Consider the following 12,875-nt stretch of genomic DNA (forward strand, 5'->3'; position numbering starts at 1 on the left):
TGGGTGGAGAGCTCAGACCATTCCGCTCGTTTTGGCATTTGACTTTAGGAATGATTGAAGATAGATAATACAGAAGAATTTTATTTTAAAATTCAGCTTTTTTTTTTTTTTGAGAGGGGGGAGAGAGAGAGAGAGAGAGAGAGAAAAGTGGGGGAAGGAGCAGAGGGAGAGAAAACCTTAAGCAGGCTGCACACCCAGCGCAGAGCCCGATGCAGGGCTCGATCTCACGACCCTGAGATCATGACCTGAGCTGAAATCAAGAGTGGGACATTCAACCAACTGAGCCACCCAGGTGCCCCTTAAAATTCAGCTTTAAATGAAAGACAATAGATTTCAATCATTCCGGAAATTATCAGAAGCTATCATCAGGCTCCCATAGTAATTATAGGGTCTCACGCCTAGTAGGTGTTGATAAGTATGGAAAGGAGAAGCAGGTGGGGAATAAAAGGAGAAAAGAGGGAGAAGAGAAGGAAGTTGGTTCTTTTTTTTTTTTTTTCAAAGATTTTATTTATTTATTTGAGACAGAGAGAAGGGGGGAGGTGGAGAGAGAGAGAGAGAGAGAGAGAACGAGCGCACATGAGAGGGGGGAGGGTCAGAGGGAGAAGCAGACTCCCTGCCGAGCAGGGAGCCCGATGTGGGACTCGATCCCGGGACTCTAGGATCATGACCTGAGCCGAAGGCAGTTGCTTAACCAACTGAGCCACCCAGGCGCCCGGAAGTTGGTTCTTATGGGACACTTTTTTCTAGTTATTATCCCAAGACTTTGGCCTAGAGTCCAATCAGAATTGCCCCAGAGGGAATTATGGAGAGCGCTTACATGTCCAGCATCAACAGCTGTCCCCTTTTCTGTGTGAGAATCTGAAACTGCTTGGGGATCAGTCTGGAGCATCCAAGGATGCAGCAGAGTCAACCTGCAGGAGACCAGTTCCTCCTCACGCCGGTCTCCTCCTCCAGGCAGGCCATCAGGCTTTCTCTGGTAGTCCTGTATCCCAAAGATACAGGAGAGCCGGGCTTACCTGCCAACTGACAAGGTCAAGCAGGCTGAATGGGAGAACACAGGCGGGGGCAGTTGTCCGTATATTCATGCACAGCCCAGGCACTTTACCACCACCAGGGTCTCTTCTGCCCCCCACCCCAGCCCAGCCCCCATTCCTCCTCCTCCCAAATGTGGCACCTTCTGGTGTGTGCATGCCATAAGTAACAGCATTTGGAGAGAAAGACCGCCAGCCTTCTGTGCCAACTTTCAAGTAGTAAACTTGTAGTGGTTCAAAGCACGGGGTCTTACGATAATGAAGTTCTTCTTCATTAAGAAAGAAAAAAGAAAAAAAAAAAGGCTCAGAGCCTACAATCCCACTGCCAACTCTGCCCAAATTGGTAGAGCTCCAATCCCCACCCTCCCCACCCCAGCTCTCCCATGTACAACTTAGATAGATTTGGGCAGGTGACTCAGCCTGGCTTTGCCTCAGTTTCCTTCTCTGTCAACCCCACGGGGTCACACTGAGAATAAGTACAACAATATCCGCAGTACCGTGAACAGTGCCTGGCATGTAAATTGTCAGATACCACCGTCATCGTCCTTATTATGAACCCTACGAGGCTCAGCTGAAAATAATGGTGCTGGAAGGAGACGGTTTCTCTCTCACAGCGCTAAAAACACCCACTCCATCCTTTAACCCTTTGCAGTTTGCGTGCTTCAGGTAGTTGTGCCTTTAATGGTACAAAAGGAAATTTAAAATAACTTGTGTTGTTTTTCTCAGGAAGGCAAATCAATCAAACAGATGAGAGTTATTGAATCCAGGCTAGTGGTAGTGGTGTTTAAGCATCACAGGCTTGCTGCGTGCTGGGAGGAGGGAGGAGGCAGAGACAAGGACCGGCCCGAGGAGGGGAGAAGGCGGTGTCCGGCTGTGCCTGGTGGTGGTGTGGGGTCAGGGAAGCGGGAGCGGGCTGAGGCTGCAGGAGTCGTGAGCAGTGACACGGAGGAGGTGGCCCCGAGCCGAGCCTGGGCTGCCTCCAGCCTGGAAGGCACGTTGGCGCAAACGGTAAGGAAGAGGCTTCTTCCACTTCTGCTATGTATGGCTCTCAGCGGTGGCACTGGGCTGGTCCTTGCGGGACGAGGAGGGGTCCTTGCGGGACGAGGAGGGGTGAGGTCGGAGGAGGAGAAGGAAGGGGTGCTGGGCACGTCATCACAGCAGAGGGCAGAAGGCTGTCGCTGGGGAGATCCAACAGAAGTCGCCCTTCCTCTGATGGGTTCCATGTTTCTTCTCTTTTCCAGCTCAGCGCCTGGCTCGGCCCTGGACCCCTACTCGCCCTGCAATAAAAACTGTGAATGCCAGACCGATTCCTTCACTCCAGTGTGTGGGGCAGATGGCATTACGTACCTGTCTGCCTGCTTTGCCGGCTGCAACAGCACGGTATTGGTGATTTTGTGACGGGATGGATGGGGCAGGGGACTCAGGCGGACAAAGTAGCTTAAAACCCGTGGCCAGGGGCAGCAGTGGGCAACCACACGCGTTCCATACTTTGTGTGCGTGCACCGTGACTTTTTCTCAGACTCCACCACGCTCTGGTGGAGGAGCCTCCATCAGCAGGATGGGAGGACTGATCGCTCAGGCCTTCCTTCTAAATCAAATAGGTTTCCAAAAAGTGTCATGGAGCCACTGAAAGCAAAAATTTCAAAGGAAGCTGTACAGATGGAGCCAGAGGAAAAAAGATCATGGTTCAAGGTGCTTACCAAGGGTATCAGTGAAACAGCCTGACTCTATAGGTAATGAGCTCCCCATCAACAGAAGTATGTAAAGAAAGGCTTTAGAAAACCATTTATCAGAGAAGACCTCTTCCAAGCCTGAGACTGACGCTAATTTAACCTCTTCCTTAGTTCCCTTCGCCTTTTTATTCTCTACTAGATACCTCCCACCTTTTTCCATCCCCCACTAAACTTTGTTTTGTTTTGTTTTGCTTTTTGGTTTTTTAGGTTTGGGGGTTTTGTTTGTTGTTTGTTTTTCCTTCTCAGCATGAATTGTCCAATTGGCTATCGGCCTACAGTTTTCTGTGTGTTCTGCTCTGCGTGAAAATGTGATGCTAAGGGACTAGTCATGAAGTCATGCTGATCCCGCCTTCCAGGTGTGTCTCACACCTGCCTGTCTTCTGCATCCACATCCCCACGGCCCTGGTGTGGGCCTTCCTCACCTCTTGCTTGGACCCCTGTGGTATAGTTGCCTAACTGGCCTCACAGCTCAGGGTGGCCCCCTTCTGGTCCATCTTCTGTACTGCAGCCAAAATGACTTCTGTAACACTGCAAAGGACCCCTCCTCGTGCTACCCTGTCACCTACAAGATAAGATCTAGGCACTGCACTGGCTTTGTATGTGTCTTCAGCACACGTCCATCCATCCTCAGCCACTCTCTTCAGCTCTGTTTCCTTTCAGTTTGTGGTATTCAGCTTCCCCTACACAACAGATGTCTTTTTATCCTCTCTCCGTTTAGACAACTCCTACTCACCTGTCAATACCCTCCTCGAATTCGCCCTTCTCTGTGAAGCCTTCCCTTTCCTTCTTTATCTTTGGTGCTCTTGCCTATGCAATTCCTGGCACCTGTCTCCGCTGGAGGCTGCTCTTTCATTTCACTCCAGTGATCGGCCAAAAATATTTGTCATCTGCTCTGATCTGTGAGTTTCCTGAGTGAGGGCTGGCATCCAGAACTGCTCCAGAAATGTCCAGGAATGTCTAGATGAAGAGAAAGATGTGAAGGAGAGGGCTGAGTGGCTGCTTTAAAGGAATTTAGAGCTGTAATTACTTGTTTCTCCTTTCCATATTCTGTGTCTTTTGGGAGCGGCAATTTCTCTGAAAGAAAAAAAATCGATCACTTATTCTCATCTCCAAAGATTTCATTTTTCTTTGCTTTTTAACATTTAGATTCCTGGCCAGTTATTAACATTTTTCTACAGAGAAAATAAATCACCATGTGGGGAGAGCAGAGGGGAAGGAAAACTGATTTTTTTTTAAATTAGATGATAAAGCAATTTCTTTATGTGAGTGGAAATGAATCTAAAAAAAGGGATGAAGCCTTGCGATTGGTTAAAATAAAAATACAAGCTATTCGTTTTCATGACAACAATTTTATTAACATTCTAATACCCAAAAAAGTTATATAAATCAGTTTTGGTTATTGTCCTGTTTCAAGAATTAAATGGACTCCATATAGGCTGGTGTCCTGAAGCCATACAAGTCTCTGTTTCAGAGCACTCTCTGACCCAAAAAAAAAAAAAAAAATTTGTCTTAAAAATTGCATTTCCCTTGATCTTGCATGTGCAAGAGTCTTATTGAATAAGAGCCTAACCAGGCTCCTGACTGCTTCCAGCTGCTGAAGAGCAAGCTGTGGAATGCAATTATTGGACAGTGAGCTTCTCTGCTTCCCTCTGGACATATCCTTTCTTCACCAGATACCTGCCTTTTCTTCACGTTACTGGAGGCCTTGTATTGTCCGCAAAGCAGAGAGGTTCTCTTCCTGCGATTACAAGTCAGAGACTGAGACAGCCCCAGGCCCCAGGGTTGAGTGAGAGTCACGTTTCTCCCCCATGGAGGCAGGTCTCAGGATGAATGAGGGATTTGGGAACACAGAGCCATGCGTATCCTAGAAAGGGGCCCTTGTGACAATCTAGCCTTCAAAACACCCGTAACTGTAGAGCTCACCCCAGCAACTTTTCCAAGAGCCTGCGTGGGCCAGGCAACAGGCCTTCCACCTGTCACTCACGGCCCATGACAGCTTGGCCTAAAGTCAAAGAAATCTCAGGCCACCAGCCAAAAATGAGCAAAAAGCAATTTCAGTCCTTTCAATCTCTGCTGCAGTATTTTGAGAAAATGCCAAATGGTGGGTTATATTCCTGGTGCATTCACTCCCTCCTTCGTTCCTACTTTCCTTCTTGTCTCCAAGCTCCCAGAAAAGCTTTTCCATGGACTGAAGGCTTCCTCCACTCTCTTCCCTCCTTCCTGCCCCCCTGCCCAGCCCTGTGCGTCTTACCTCACTGGTCCTCACAGCAGCCCGGGGATGGAGGTGTGATTTTGTGATTTTTACTCCCTGATTACAGATTAGTCCCTTACCCCAGGTCATGCAGAATGTGCTGGCACTGGTGTTGATGTTGTAGGTCTGTCCGTCTGTCCGACACCCACCCCAGCGTCTTCCTCTGACTCGGTGACTTAACCTCTTTGGGATTCTCACCTTTTTCCTCCTTGACAAATACCTCTTCGTTCATGCTCCACGGTCAGGACCCTCTACCCACACAGGCTGGCCCTGCTGCCTCTCCAGCCTCAGCCTCCCCACCCCTCCCGCCTGTTGAAGAACGACTTGCTGGGTTGAACTTCCTGGGGTTTCCCCAACACACCCAGCTCTCCCTTACCTCCTTGCTCCTTTTAGCAAGCAGATTCCTCCATTAAGCCCTTCAGATGCATAATCGTTCTTTACCTGCAGCTGAGAAGCCCCCTCCCCGCTCAGCACCTCTTCCAGGGGTGCATTAGCACCCCGTCCTGCAGAGTCCTCCAGCACCTGCTCCATCCGACAAGGTCTGACCCTCCCACCCCCAGTCGAACAGCTTATTGACTCCTGGGTCTGCTTCCCTAGGCTCCTGCGTCCAGGGACGGGGTTCTCTTTTGGACCCTTGCATTTCTAGTGCCAACCATGGCTCTGGATAAAGGCCCCAGGCTTCCTGAACACCTGGCTGGAGGCCACGTGCTGACCCCAGGGAGCCACGGGTGAGAATACTGTATACTCCCTTGAATAGCAATTGGCAGGCGGGTAGGTTGGCTGGTGCAGATTTCAGTACTAAAGCTCCAGTCCCTGTTCATCCCCGACCCACACACAGCTTCCCTCAGAACCTGTGAAGATTGCCCACAACTCAGTTAAATGTGGATAAGTCACCAATCGAATAATTCTGGTTACAGGGGAATCTGGTTAGCATTAGTAGTTTCCTATTAGACTTGCCTTGCTGCCCTAGTTTGGGTTTTGTTTTCTTATTTTCTTACTTCCTATCTCCTTGAGTGAGAGCAATGGAAGTTTCCAGGACTGTGTTTAATATACAATCTCTAATTCTTCTCATTGCGTATGACCGGGGGGGGGGGGGCGGTGACAAAAAAGATTGCGAGTTAATTTCATAAGCTTCCTTTGGCATGAATATATTGTCCAGATTGTTTCTGTACCTTTCACTCTCAGAAGTAATTATTCCAACGGAAAGCATGTTGGTATGAGGCTGACTGACTGCTGGAAGTTGTAGCTTTTTGATGTACTGAATAATTGAGTAGAAACAAAAAAAAAAAAAAAAGAAAGACTTTTATCAGCCACCAGTAGAACGTTGAAAGTCAATCCAAGCCCAGCACCGCAATTTGTAGGAGACTAATGATAGATCACTAATCTGTCCCCCATGCCGGCAATAGATATGCATATCTGTGCATATCCTGTTTGAGCAGAGCCCTAAGTTGGTTCTGTGGAGGGCTGGGGGATCCATGATGGACGCATGCGGGAAACTTATTGTTTACTCTCATGGATCTCAGTCCTGCCTGCATATTAGGATTGTTCGAGAACTTTTAAAATCTGAGTCCTGAGCCTCATCCTTAGAAACTCTGATTTCTTTGTTGCGGGGTAGGATCCAGGCATCAGTAACTTTTTAAAGCCCTCCCCCCACCAAGTGTTTTTGTACGTAACAGAGTTGAGGACCACTGTTCCCCTCCAGAATGTCTCCACCTCGGAACTACTGACATACGTTGTTGCGTTGTTCTTTGTTGTGGGGACTGTGGGGCTCTGCCGATCAGATGCCAATAGCAACCCTTGCTCATTTGTGAAACCACCCATGTCTCCAGATACTTCCATAGGTTCTGCTTGGGGGCCAAATCCCCCACAGTCGAGAACCACTGCTCCAGGAGAAGGGATGGGTTCCTGAAATTATATCTTTCTAGAAGCAGTGTCTGAGCGGACACTGAGCATCCAGCCTTCAGTGTCCTTTCCCTTCCCACCTTCGTGTTTTCAAGCACTGGAGAAAGCAAGCTGGTGACTGGAGGTGCCATGTCAGCATATTGCAGAAGAAACAAACTGATTGCTTCTATGCCATCTCTGCCCTGTACATGGGCTTATTGGGGCCTGAACCAAGGTTTAAACAGTCTGTACATCTGGATTTCCGGCCTCTCTGTAAAAGTTGGATGAGAACTGACCTGCCCCTTCACCCCCATAGGGCAGCAATTGCCTGGAGCTGAGAAATGGTCGAACCTACAGACAAGACACCTGATCCCCTGTAGCCACAGTCTCCGCCCCTGACCACCCCTTACGCCTGCGCCGGTTTACTTCTCTGCTTCCTCTCTTGCCCTCAAAGGTTTGGAGTCTGCAAGCTCTCTCATAGAGCCTGGCCTCATTGGCCAGAACGGATTTAAAAGTCTATATTCATTCAGGCAATGGCTTGTCAGAAGACGTGAATATTCTGGAATCAATCCCAGCTGGGGGGATGTCACCCTGAACATCTAATATATCTCAGGCCCTGGACTAGGCATTAGAGATACAGAGCTAGAAAGGTAGGAGCTCGTGTTTACAATGAGATGTGACATATTGATAGAATTGTATACAAAAGAACACCCATGAGCAACAGCTAACCTATTAAGCAAAAAGAGCATATTATAAAACAGTGTACAGATTATGATCCCTTTTAGTAAAAAAAAGGAAAAATCTAAATATTTGTATATCTCTACACGGGAAGGTCTCTACAGAAGATATATAACATTACCTCTGGCTAGGGACTAAAAAATTAATTTTTATATGTTTCTTTCACGTTTTCTGCCTATTACTAAATTGTTCAAAAGGAACACGCATCCCTTTTTTAGTAAGGAGAAAACTTTTATATTAAAGAAATTAATAATAACCCGACATTTAAGGATAGGTGGTTACATTCCAAGAGAAAGAAGCAGACACGTGGGGAGATCAGTGAGCCTAGAGGGAACCAGGTGAGGCTGGAAGGGAGGGGTGCAGATATTTTCCCCCCAGAGGAGGAGCAGTGGTGGGGTCCTTCTCGTGAAGGATGAGTGGGCATTTGGCGGTGGAGAGACACAGAAGGACATCACGGTGTGTGCTGTGTGTGTGTGTGCTCCAGGGGGTAGCGGGGAGGCTTGGACCCTGTGCTCTGGGGACAGGTTCCACTTGGAGGAGAGAGAGAAAGAGGGAGAAGCGTAGGGGCTCGGTGCTCATTCCCCATTCCTGAGCATGAGCCACATCCTTCCCCTTCTGTGTTCTGCCCACACTTCCTGCCTGAGGTGGCTGGAACAAAGCGTGGGCCTTGCCGCTCCCCAAAGATCAGCCCTTTCCTCTCCTCCTGCAGGAGATAATTAAGGCTCTGCCCAGATGTGCTCCGGCACCTGCCTTACAGGTTATGGGAGCGAGAGGTGGATGGAGGTCTTGCTTTCATCCCATAATGTTTCTCCCTGGCCATTATCCTTCAGCCAGTGACCTTGAAAGGGAACATGAGAGTATATTTCTTCTTGCAGTTTTTCAACATCCCCTTTGCCTTGAGGCACATGGGTTGCTGGTGCTCTTTGTGCTGAGCTCTGAGGGCTTTACCTAAAATACCAGCTTGGGTTGGGCCAATGCGGTGAAGAGATTCTAAGCTACAAAAAGACGGTAAGGAATGACAGGAGAGGGTCTGAGGGACTTGGCTGAATCATGAGGGAGTCCGTAGGTGTCTAGGACGTATAGGAGCTCATTGCCACTGGAAGGAAAATGTCCCGATCTGTCTCTCCCTCATTAGGATGTCATGCACAAGGGATCCAAGTTCTCAGAGGCAACAGCAGGACCGAGCATGACACATCTCAGCACTCTTGGTGGCAAACTCCCCTCCAAACTACAGAACAAGGGCCCGACTTTTAATCGAAATTGTCATTTCTGCCTAGGAACTAACTACATTACAGTAAGAAAACCAGAAAGAGTATTCTAAAATGTTGGGAGTAACCCTCCACCTTTCAATCCAGGAGGCTCTCAGTATACCCGACCTCATCACCCCCGTACCTGTCCCCTTAGAAAAGTCATCTTTCAACCTACAAATCAGTGTTATTTGTACGATTAATAGCAGTTGGTGCATTGGTATTACATGTAGGGGGAAAAGACCCAAACACAAACAAGTTCGTTTGCCAGTATTTTTGAAACATTGCTGAAAAGTATTTTTTCCTTGTAATATGAGCTGTCAAAATAGCATGCTTATGATTTCCTGCATCAGTAGAAAATTAGCCCCAGATTCCAAAGAGTAATTTTTCTATTTTCATGGTCTCCAGCTTTATTGTAATTATTTATCCCCATCATTCTATGTGAATAGAAACATTTCTCAGTCAAAATTAATGACTGAATGTGGAATACGAGTATGATTTCCAGTGACTACTACTCTTCTTCATTGATTTCTTCTTTATTTTGTAATGTTCTGGAGTTCTTCTTTTTTTTCTTTAGTAGATGATGTATTTGTATTGTTCAGAAACCAAAAAGTGTAAAAAAAAAAAAAAAAAAAAAGAGTGGAAACTCTCCTTTCCAGCACTGTCTTCCATTCACCTACCGTTTGACCCACCACTCTGCCAAGTAGAGTAATGAGTGTTTTTAGTTTCTTGTATATCCGACTGGCATTTAATGCATCTCTAAGGTCTTTCTTAATCTGTACCTTGTGTGTGAGGTTTTCGTTGTTAATACTTTATGTTGGTGTTCTTTCCATGTCAGTACGTAAAGAACACTCTTACGCTTTCTAACAGCTATGTAATCTTCCATTATGGGGATCTGTTGGAGCCTGTGTAACCAGTCCCTGTGATGGGCATTCAGACTGCTGCACAGCTTTAGGTCTTGCAGACATCATTGTGTCTCTTGTAGTTCTTAGGTCATGTTATGCCCAGGACAAGTCTGCCTATAGGATAAGTTCTTATAGAATTTCCAGGTCAGTCCCACTCTGTCCTCTGGTGCCAAATATTGCCAGGCCAGCTCCTCTGTGAGCACAGTGGTCATCTGATTATCAACATGATAGATCAGGATGCACTTATTTCCAGGAAAGCCAGACCCCGCCCCCACCCCACCTCACCTCACTATATGACACCAGACAGAGAATCCAGCTCCCCTGGAGACAGCAGAAACTGCATTCCCTCCCACAGAATGGTGAACTGGGAAGACATTCCTTTGAAACAGGGGTGGAAAACTGGGCATTTCCCAGGTCAGGAATGGTTAAGCCAATCTCCTGGAGCCTGGTGTACTTTCTTACTAGTTAAATATATCGGGCACTGGCCAGGAGAGCATTGGGTTTACCACTTCATTCAGGCCATGACAGTCTACAGGCGGGTTCTGAGACCCACCTGAGACTGGCCCGAAGGGACTGTCGTACCCAGACAGGGTGAGAATTCAGATCCCAGCCTCTATCATCCCTTCAGTAGAGTGGATCGTTCTGTCACACCCAGGTCTGCTCTGTATTTTCCAGCTTCCTGCTGCTTGGAGCTTTTGCAAGTTTACGAGTTCCCACATAGACACCCGGTTAATATCAGCAGAAGGGCTGTCCCCCCACTTCCTTTCTATTTGGGACGGTAGTCTGAAACCCCATTGGTGGAAAGTCATCTCTTGCAATTATGGGAAAGATGAAACTGTGTGGTCCTTGTCTGCGGTTCTTCCCACCACTTGTGGACGTGTGGGTGGAAGTTTCTTCCCAAACAGCTGCCTCTGCAGCCAGAGTCCCTGCACCTCCTCTAGCATATGACATCCAGGCCCATCTCTTGTGTCACCTAAGCCCAAATGAAGGATGTTCCCCATCTCTTGCCCTATGGCCACAGGCTTAGCATGTTCCCTCTGATACCCCTTGGAAGGGTTGCACAGAAGTCCCAGCTGCCCCCCAGACCGTGGGGCCACCCAGTGGTTCCTGGTCATTGTGTCAGACTGAGTCACCTGCCCAAAAAGGAGACCCACCCAAGTCCCTGCTCAGACCCTCTGGCTTACATCCTCCCCAGCCTCTTCAGCCCTTCTCGAATAAATTAAGTTAAATCTGAATAAATAAAGACAGGTTTGCCCAGAACCTCTGGGAGGGACCCACCCATTTGCATCTTCTTTCCTCGGTGCCAGTAAGCCGACATCTTCACTGGTTGTATTTCTCACTTCTGCTCTTCTGGCGTTACTGACCTTACAAGTGCCTCATTTTTGTCTAGTCGGCCTGAAGCTGCCCTTGGCCTGTTTTTGTCTCATCCCTCTCCCTGGCTTCATGCACTGCCACGTCCCTCCCTTTGTCTCGGCCTCAGATCCCATGGTGGCTCAACTCTGCTGTCCACTCACTCCATTCCCCAGGCATTGGCTTCATGGACACATTCACCCCCTGGACCAGGCAGGGCCAGGCAATCACTGTGTCAGTCTGAGAGAAAGAGGTCTCTTTTGATCCCATGCCATTAGGAGCAGGAGCACAGACTGAATCCAGAGTGGATCCATTTCAGAAGGGGTTTTTCACTTCTCAGAGCAGAGAGGAACCAGGCAGTTTCCTTTTATGGTAAATATAATGCAGGCGAGCCCTAGTCCGGGTATTGGGCAAAAATGTATGACTGAGCATAGGTACCAGTTACAGGTTACTTTTTAAACTGAAACAAACCTCACCAATCACATGGTTCATTCACCGGGTCCTGGCCCTGATCACTCAGTTCCAGTACTCACATCACATTTCTAAGAGGCTGAGTTGGAGCTCACTTCTTAGGATGCTTGATGAGGCAGGACCATAGCCATCCCCAAGGGCCCTGTTCCTCATTTATACCTGAGCACTCTTTGGGTCCGTGTGGTCCTCAGCACCCCCCAGACCTGGACCTCTCTCTTCTCCCGGGCTACTGCAGGAATCAGAGACAAGGATTTGAGTGTTTGAGAAGGATTTAGGATACAGTGAAATGAATAGGACTTGAGATCTATTCATTTGTTCGATAAATAGCTCTTGACTCCCTGTCATGAGCCAAGCCCTGTCCCCTAGAGCTGAGGATAAATTAGGGAGCAAAACCACAGTGGTGTCTGGCCTCACTAGCCTCATAGTCATGAGGAAGACGGATTAGACGTGGGAGTAAGGGGCGGGGTCCAGAATTACCACCCGGTTTCCAGAGAGTTAATAGGGTACCACTTCTCAGGCAAGAGATGCAGAAGGAAAGGAGGTTGGGGCGGGGGATGTGCATCTGTCAGGGTTTGGTCAGGAAAACAGCACCCACAAGTATGTTGGAAATAAAGAATTTAGTGTGGGAATCAGAGCTACTGTGAACATGGGGGAGTTGGGGAATTAAAATCTGGGAGGAGTGAGATGAAGGATCGGAGGACAGTTACTCCATCCCCAGAAGCACCTGCTCAGGTGGGTACGTGGGGGCTTGTGGGAAAATCCCAAGAAGCTGTGTTCACGTGGTTGCTGAGTGAGACGAAGGGGGTGCTGGCCATGTCAGCAGGCAAACAGCCACATCAGTAGAGGTGGGCACGGGGCCCCTGTTGTCAGCAGGACAGGCAGAAATGAGGGGGGTATAAACATGGATGCTAGGGCCAACCAGCACCTTCTGGGCACCTCCACAGGTGTGATGTCATCCCTGTGTCTGACTTTCTGAGGGTAGTGGCCTCTGCTTCACATCTGCCTTCTAAATCGCGCCCATGTCGTGCCCCCCCCCCCCACCCCGTCTAGCCCTTACCCCTGCAGGGAAGGGGGTTCTAGGGAAATAGCTCCCAGCGTAGGGGGGCGGGTAGCGCCAAGCTGACAGTGCAGAATCTGGCTCTGGATGTTTGTTTTGGATTCCGGTTGGAGATGGCAACATGCTCAGAGCCCTGGGGCAGGATGAATCAAGTGGGCCTGGGAGGGTTATGGGCTGTGGAAGCCAGGGACGGGTGTGGTTCAGGGGCGTG

General features: G+C 48.5%; 1 protein-coding gene across 3 annotated transcripts in view; it reads left to right on the forward strand.

Moving 5' to 3' along the window:
* Positions 1 to 12,875, forward strand: part of SLCO3A1 (solute carrier organic anion transporter family member 3A1) — a 319,452-nt gene that overhangs the window by 274,271 nt on the left and 32,306 nt on the right. For all 3 annotated transcript variants that reach the window (XM_028122068.2, XM_028122069.2, XM_028122066.2), the window contains exon 7: positions 2,273 to 2,411. In XM_028122068.2, coding sequence (XP_027977869.1) covers positions 2,273 to 2,411 — 139 coding nt within the window. The remainder of the gene's footprint in view (positions 1 to 2,272; positions 2,412 to 12,875) is intronic.

Source organism: Eumetopias jubatus, unplaced genomic scaffold (assembly GCF_037043125.1).
Source record: "Eumetopias jubatus isolate StellerSeaLion01/CBP00866 unplaced genomic scaffold, mEumJub1_p1.0 scaffold_7, whole genome shotgun sequence".
In the NCBI taxonomy this organism is placed as follows: Eukaryota; Metazoa; Chordata; class Mammalia; order Carnivora; family Otariidae; genus Eumetopias; species Eumetopias jubatus.